At 45.7% G+C, this 7570-nt stretch overlaps 1 protein-coding gene across 1 annotated transcript; it reads left to right on the top strand.

The window, feature by feature from the left end:
• Window positions 1–2019: 2019 nt before the first annotated feature.
• LOC139354638 (T-complex protein 1 subunit alpha-like) lies at window positions 2020–4489 on the top strand. The gene has a single exon (XM_070998889.1). The coding sequence runs from the start codon at window positions 2121–2123 to the stop codon at window positions 3447–3449; it is 1329 nt and encodes a 442-aa protein (XP_070854990.1). The 5' UTR covers window positions 2020–2120; the 3' UTR covers window positions 3450–4489.
• The last annotated feature ends 3081 nt before the right edge of the window (window positions 4490–7570 follow it).

Here is a 7570-nt window from a genome sequence, read left to right as displayed (position 1 = left end):
CTTACGCTGCGTAAGAAGCTCAGGAATCTGCACGCCAAATCTCAATAGCCTAGCTCTTATAGTTTCCGAGATCTCAGCCTTCATCCGGACAGACGGACATGGCTAGATCGATTCGGCTAGTGATCCTGATCAAGAATATATATACATTATGGGGTCGGAAACGCTTCCTTCTGCCTGTTTCATACTTTCTAGTATGCCCTTTTACTCTACGAGTAACGGGTATAATTAAAAATGGAAGAAAAACCCCAAAAACGGGAGGTTAGTACAGATTAAAAGGGACGCCTAACCCAAGATGTTGCCCATTAATGTGGGACTTCCGACAGGAAGCAATACCAGAACGGGGCAAATCCGCAGAATAGTTGAAGTGCTGGAGGAGATTCACTAGAGAATACCAGTGCAATGAACATGGGACATCGCTCGATCTCCGACGAGCTTTCCATTGAGGACTCCACCTCCACCAGAGACTTGGCAGCTAAAGCGGAGATGGAGGACGCACCGACTTCTATAGGGAGGAGGAAGTAATGTCGCCCGCTAAGAGACAGCTGGAGGAGCCATTACCAGGATGCTGGGCGACTTCATGTAGCATCAGGCGGAACAACCCCGTTCCCAATTCGGCATCCGTGGGACGAGAAGGAAGCCCTAAACTTCTAATTTACATTAATAAAAACATTCGTTAAACATTTAATTTACTTTTATTTTTATTTCTTTGTGCACAAGCCGACTCTTCTTATTTAAATTGCTAAGATTGATTTGTTTTCCGTTTGGAAACAAGCCCAGCCGCCTAACAGTAAGACCATGCCACATGCATTGCGGGTGAACTTTGAAAACTTCGGTCACACTACAGAGAATAAGATTTTTCGACTAGTGAAACTCTTAGCCGATCTGAGTAGTATTAATTACATCAACATGCTTTAGTCTAGTACTGACATCGACGAAAACCACGAGCTAGCCATAGGAGTGAGCGAGAGGAAAATAAGTCTATTCGTCGGGTCTGTTTTACTCAGATGAGCTAAGGAAACACCATATTTCATAAGTGAATTCCAATGAACGCCGTTTGCCGTCGCGCAAAGAATAAAAAATGCAAACTTTTCGTATGTTCGTGCAGAAGCAGTGTTGAAACGAAAAGTTAAAAATGGAAGGCAAACCCCAAAACGTCTGCAGGAGATCAGTGCAGATGAAAAAGGACGTCTGGTCTAAGCCTTATCCAAATTGTCCATTAATGTGAGACTTGAACCACAGAAAGCTATACCACAACAGGGCAAACCCGCAGAATAGTGGAAGTGCTGGAGATAATCTAATCAAGAAGCCCAATGGGAAGGAGCGTGACGTATGGGACTTCGCTCCCTATATGGACATCCTTCCGGACGAATCCACGAAATGAAAGTAAGTTCTGGCCAAAAAAATTTGGTTACGTTGCAGTAGCATAAGTACCTTTTTAGCAGAACATCCAGTAATACGTTCACCGACGAGCTCTCCATTGGAGAATCGCCGGTCTTTATTTCCAGCTAACGCTTTTTGCCGGGTCTGTTTTTCAGCGCGGTGCCCAGATGAGCTAAGGAAATACCAGAAAAAATACCAGATATAGCAAGTGAATTCCGATGTACGAATGCAGTGTGGAAACTATAAATTAAAAATGGAAGGAAATCCCCAAAATCGGCAGCAAGAGGTCAGTGCAGATGAAATAGGACGCCTAATCCAAGCTGTTGCCCATTATTGTGGGATTTCACCGACAGGAAGCAATACCACAACAGGGAAAATCCTCAAAATAATTGCTGTGCTGGAGGATATCCGCCAGGGAATCCCAGTGGGAAGGAACATGCCGAGTGGGACTTCGCTCTCTACATGGACATCCTCTCCATTAAGACTGCGGATACCACCACCACCAGCTACTTGGCAGCTTAAGTGGAGCTGGAGGACGCGCTGACTTAAAATGCGCCACCTACCGGCTGTAGACATATTTAAGCGTTATGGGCGTTAGAGTGTATTTTGGATATATCGATAGGTATTGACGAGACCAATACATTTCAGTTCAAAAAGTGAGTCAGGCGGTTTAACGTGCGGTTTTCAGCGTATTTGATTTATCTCGTTTTTTATTAAAAGTTGCCGAAACCCAGAAGAAAATGTCGACCTTGGCCTCTCCTTTGTCCATTGCTGGCACCCGCCAGTCCGGCGCATCGGTGCGCACACAGAACGTTATGGCTGCTCTGTCCATATCGAACATCGTGAAGAGCTCTCTGGGACCCGTGGGTCTGGACAAGATGCTGGTGGACGACATCGGCGATGTCACAGTGACCAACGATGGAGCCACCATTCTGCGACTGCTGGAGGTGGAGCACCCGGCTGCCAAGGTTCTGGTTGAGCTGGCTCAGCTGCAGGACGAGGAGGTCGGCGATGGCACCACCTCTGTGGTCATCCTGGCTGCTGAGCTGCTTAAGAACGCCGACGAGCTGGTCAAACAGAAGATCCACCCCACCTCCATCATTTCGGGCTACCGCATTGCCTGCAAGGAGGCCTGCAAGTACATCTCGGAACACCTGACCGCCCCCGTGGATGAGCTAGGTCGCGATACCCTGGTCAACATTGCCAAGACCTCGATGAGCTCCAAGATCATTGGTGCCGACGCCGAATTCTTCTCCGCCATGGTTGTGGACGCCGCACAGTCGGTGAAGATCACAGATCCCCGTGGACAGACAGCTTACTCGATTAAGGCCATCAATGTCCTGAAGGCCCATGGCAAGTCTGCCCGGGAGTCAATGCTGATTCCTGGCTATGCCCTGAACTGCACCATTGCCTCCCAGCAGATGCCCAAGAAGATTGTGAACGCCAAGATCGCCTGCCTGGACTTCTCGCTACAGAAGACCAAGATGAAGATGGGCGTCCAGGTGCTGATCAACGACCCCGACAAGCTGGAGGCCATCCGTGCCCGCGAGCTGGACATCACCAAGGAGCGCATCAACATGATCCTGGGCACCGGTGTCAATGTGGTTCTCGTCCGCGGCGGAGTCGATGATCTGTGCATGAAGTACTTCGTTGAGGCTGGAGCCATGGCTGTGCGACGTGTGAAGAAGAGTGATCTGAAGATCATTGCCAAGGCCACTGGCGCCGCCTTCCTTACCTCGCTGACCAACATGGACGGCGAGGAGAGCTTCGATGCCTCCATGGTGGGCGAGGCTGCCGAGGTGGCCCAGGAGCGCATCTGCGACGATGAGCTTATTCTCATCAAGGGCACAAAGGCGCGTGCTGCTGCTTCCATTATCCTGCGTGGTCCCAACGACTTCTACTGTGATGAGATGGAGCGCTCCGTCCACGACGCCCTGTGCGTGGTTAACCGTGTGCTGGAGAGCAAGAAGGTGGTGGCCGGCGGCGGCTGCGTGGAAGCCGCCCTGTCCATCTACTTGGAGAACTTCGCTACCTCGCTGGCCTCCCGCGAACAGTTGGCCATCGCCTAGTTCGCCAAGTCGCTTTTGGTCATTCCCAAGACTTTGTCCGTAAACGCGGCCAAGGATGCCACGGATCTGGTGGCCAAGCTGCGCTCCTACCACAACTCCAGCCAGACGAAACCCGAGCGCTCGGACCTCAAGTGGACTGGCCTGGATCTGATCGAGGGTGTGGTCAGGGACAACAAGAAGGCTGGTGTGCTAGAGCCGGCCATGTCCAAGATCAAGTCGCTGAAGTTTGCCACGGAGGCTGCCATTACCATTTTGCGCATTGACGACATGATCAAGCTCAATCCGGAGGACAAGAGCGGCAAGAGCTACGCCGATGCCTGCGCCGCCGGCGAACTGGACGGTTAGACATTCTCCTCTGCGAGCGAAGCACATTTCTTCTACTTTGTTTAGGCATTTAATTTTAATCAAATCACTCACTTTCAATTGTCGCCCCATTTGATTGTAACAACAATTTAATTGTGTTGCCCCTCGCGATCTGTATTAACACCGCACATCCTTAATCCTTTCTCATTCACGCTTCAATGTATAATAAATTGAACTTCAGAATATGCTGAGGCGCAAACAAAAAAAAAAAAATTTTGTAACTAACATACAAATTGTGGGCGTCACAGGCTTGGGCGGTTTGTGGGCGTGGCAAACTTTTTTTTGGTCAATCGATAGGTATTGATGAGAACAATACATTTCACCAATATGTTTGCTCTAGCATCAAAACTGTAGGAGCCACCGTTTTGGGCGGTTTGTGGGCGTTAGAGTGGGCGTGGCACATTGCTGAAACAAACTTGCGCTGCGTAAGAAGCTCAGGAATCTGCACGCCAAATCTCAATAGCCTAGCTCCCATAGTTTCCGAGATCTCAGCGTTCATCCGGACGGACAGACAGACGGACAGACGGACAGACGGACATGGCTAGATCGACTCGGCTAGTGATCCTGATCAAGAATATATATACTTTATGGGGTCGGAAACGCTTCCTTCTGCCTGTTACATTCTTTCCGACGAATCTAGTATACCCTTTTACTCTACGAGTAACGGGTATACACATTCGTTGAACATTTCATTTATTTTAATTTTAGTTTCTTTGTGCACCAGCAAACTCTTCTTTTTAAATTGCTCCAATTGATTGGTTTTCCGTTCGGCAACAAATTCACCAGCTTGACAGTAAAACCATGCAACATGCATTGCGGGTGAACATTGAAATCTTCGGAATAAGATTTTTCGACTAGTGAAACTCTTAGTCGATCTGAGTACTAGGCTTAAGTATCGATTATTTTTTAATCTACCATGTCATATAGGAAGAGGGGTGGGGTATAGAGGTAAGAGGAAGCTTCTAAAGCAGTGGGACCCACACACATGCAATGAAATGTAAGACTTGTAACTTTTAAAATAATATTGCGATTGGTATAATTATACTAGTTTTGCCCGATACTCGTAGAGTAATAGGGTATACTAGATTCGTCGTATGTAACAGGTAGAGAAAGCGTTTCCAGCCCTATAAAGAATATATATTCTTTATCCCGAGCACTAACGGAGTCGATCTAGCCAAGTCCGTCTGTCTGGCAGTCCCTATGAACGGCAGTTTATTTCAGCAGAATGCCACGCCCACTCTATCGCCCATTCGCTAAATCCTGTCTAGCTCCCATATTTTTGAAGTGTTTGTAAAAGTGAAAATTTAATTTATTTGAATGTCCATATCCATCTTCATCCCAAACATTTTTGAAATCGGACCATCGATTAAAAGTTCTAAGCCAATAAAGAAATCGACGATAGTTGGCGCCTTTGCGGGGTGTGCAATTGTGAACAGTCGCTTTGCTGCATACCTCTATCACCCTCGGACTCCCCTTTGCTTAGTAACGGGTATTTAATAGTCGGGGGCATCGACTATAGCTTTTTCTTTTTTTTACAATCAAAATGCAAAAAAGTTGCACCAACAGATCACGAATTTTTAAGACCATTTTATTGGTATGTCGGCTTTTTTATTTTTACCTTGAGATTAGCTTTACCAATTTAGGTGATATATGTTTTAATTTAGAACTATAATGTCACCCCTAATATTGCTAAATAAATTAAGAGGATCATTGAGTAAAATGTGTAATACAACTCGGCAACCTTTGAAAATGTTTTAATTTAGAACTATAATGTCACCCCTAATATTGCTAAATAAATTAAGAGGATCATTGAGTAAAATGTGTACTACAACTCGGAAACCTTTGAAAACGTGAATTTTTAAAGCAATTTAAAGACTGAAAGGCGTCTGTTGATATCGAAAAATCTCGATAAAAATCCAACGAACTATTTCAAAGATTCCGTCCGACAGAACCAAATAAGCCACATATGGCCACATTTGATTTTTGAAGTTTCCAATGTTAGGCCGGTAACGGCTTTGAGCGTAAAATTTTAATTTTAGTATGAGTAGTATTAGTATTTCAACGTAAGGGGGTTCGCCATATGCCTTTAGACAGTATTGTGAAACTTTTTTTTTACGTTTTTGGAAATATTTTATTAAAAAATATAAGCAAATAAACATATAATAATTAAAATAATAGTAACAACTAGGAACACATATGCCGAAAATGGTGTAAATATTTGTATTCAAAATTCTTTATGGAGTCTGAAACGCTGCATTCTACCTGTTACATACTTTCCGTCGAATTCACTATAGTAAATAAAGTAAAATGGTAACTTGGGAGTAGCAGTTATAAGTAGCAACGTAAGTCTTATCATTCCCATGGCAGCATTACAATAGGAGGTTGGTCCGATAAGTAATTAGCGTCCAAAAGAAAAATGAAAATTTTGGAAAAGTGGCGATTTATTTCTCAACATAATCTCCTTTTAGCTCGATAACCCTTGACCCAGCGATGCTCAAACTTCTTTAACCCGTCTGAAAAATACGATTTCTCGAGGTCTGCAAAATAGGCCTCTGTGGCGACGACGACGTACTTATTCGACGCAATTTCCTGTCCAGGGAGTGACTTTTTCAAGTTTAGAAACAAAAAAAGTCACACGGGGCCAAATCTGGAGAATATGGTGGATAGGGTAGCAGTCCGTAGCCCAATTCGACCAATTTGGCCTTGGCGAGGGCGGAAGTGTGAGCCGGTGCGTTGTCATGATGGAAGAGCACATTTTTCTTCGCCAAATGGGGCCGTATTTTCTGCAATTCGGCGGTGAATCGGCCCAATAATTCGGCATAGTACAGCCCTGTGACCTTTTTGCCCTTCTACAGATCACACCTTGTGAATCCCAAAACAGTCTTCGCCTTCTTCAGAGCAGGTTCGCCGGGTGAAGTCCACTGTTTCGACTGTTCCTTGGGCTCTGGTCTGTACCAGTGAATCAATGTTTCGTCGACGGTCACGAAACGACGCAGAAACTCCTTCGGATTGCGCTTAAACAGCGTCAAACACTGCTCCGAAGTGGTCTCTCGGTTGCATTTGTTGTCCGGAGTGAGCAAGCATCGCGCCATCGCGCCGACAGCTTTCTCATGCCCAAAATTTCATGCAGGGTATGACCCACGCGGTCTTTTTACATGCCTGCTGTCTCAGCTATCTCGCGTATCTTTAATCGGCGGTCTGCCAATACGAGGTAGTGGATTTTTGTCACGTTATCCTCCGTGGTAGCCGTTTTCGGGGCACCTGGGCGTGGCTCATTAAAAACCGACGTGCGAACACGATGAAACTCGTTAAACCAATTTTTGACGGTCGCCATCGAAGGAGAAGAGTCACCGTACACAGCATCCAAGCACTCTTTGATTTCGCTGCGCGATTTCCCTTCCAAAAACAGGAATCGAATCACAGACGGATATTGCTCCTTCTCCATTTTTCTAAAATCCGCGGACACGTCCGATTCCACACGCAGTCAAAACAAAACTACGAGTCCGATTCGGCTGAAATTTCGACAGTAGCCGTCTACGAGAATGTACTACAAGATTGTAAATTTCTCTTGCGATAGGGAAGCCATCGGGCGGTGAGGCTAAGTACTTATCGGACTGCCCTCGTATAGTTGTCTGATCTGTAAGTTTTATATATGTAACCTGCTTAGGATAAAACTAAATAATTGGTAAAGTTTTAAGATTAAGATATTCATTTGGGTCAGAAAAAGTGCTGAGTAGCTCTCGATTTAGCGTTCTTGC

This window comes from Drosophila suzukii, unplaced genomic scaffold (genome assembly GCF_043229965.1).
Source record: "Drosophila suzukii unplaced genomic scaffold, CBGP_Dsuzu_IsoJpt1.0 scf_12, whole genome shotgun sequence".
Lineage (NCBI taxonomy): Eukaryota > Metazoa > Arthropoda > Insecta > Diptera > Drosophilidae > Drosophila > Drosophila suzukii.
This window is presented reverse-complemented; position numbering and strand designations above follow the sequence as displayed.

Bases quoted from the DNA above. Each gene is read 5' to 3' on its own strand.
- LOC139354638 (XM_070998889.1), top strand. From the start codon at position 2,121: ATGTCGACCTTGGCCTCTCCTTTGTCCATTGCTGGCACCCGCCAGTCC.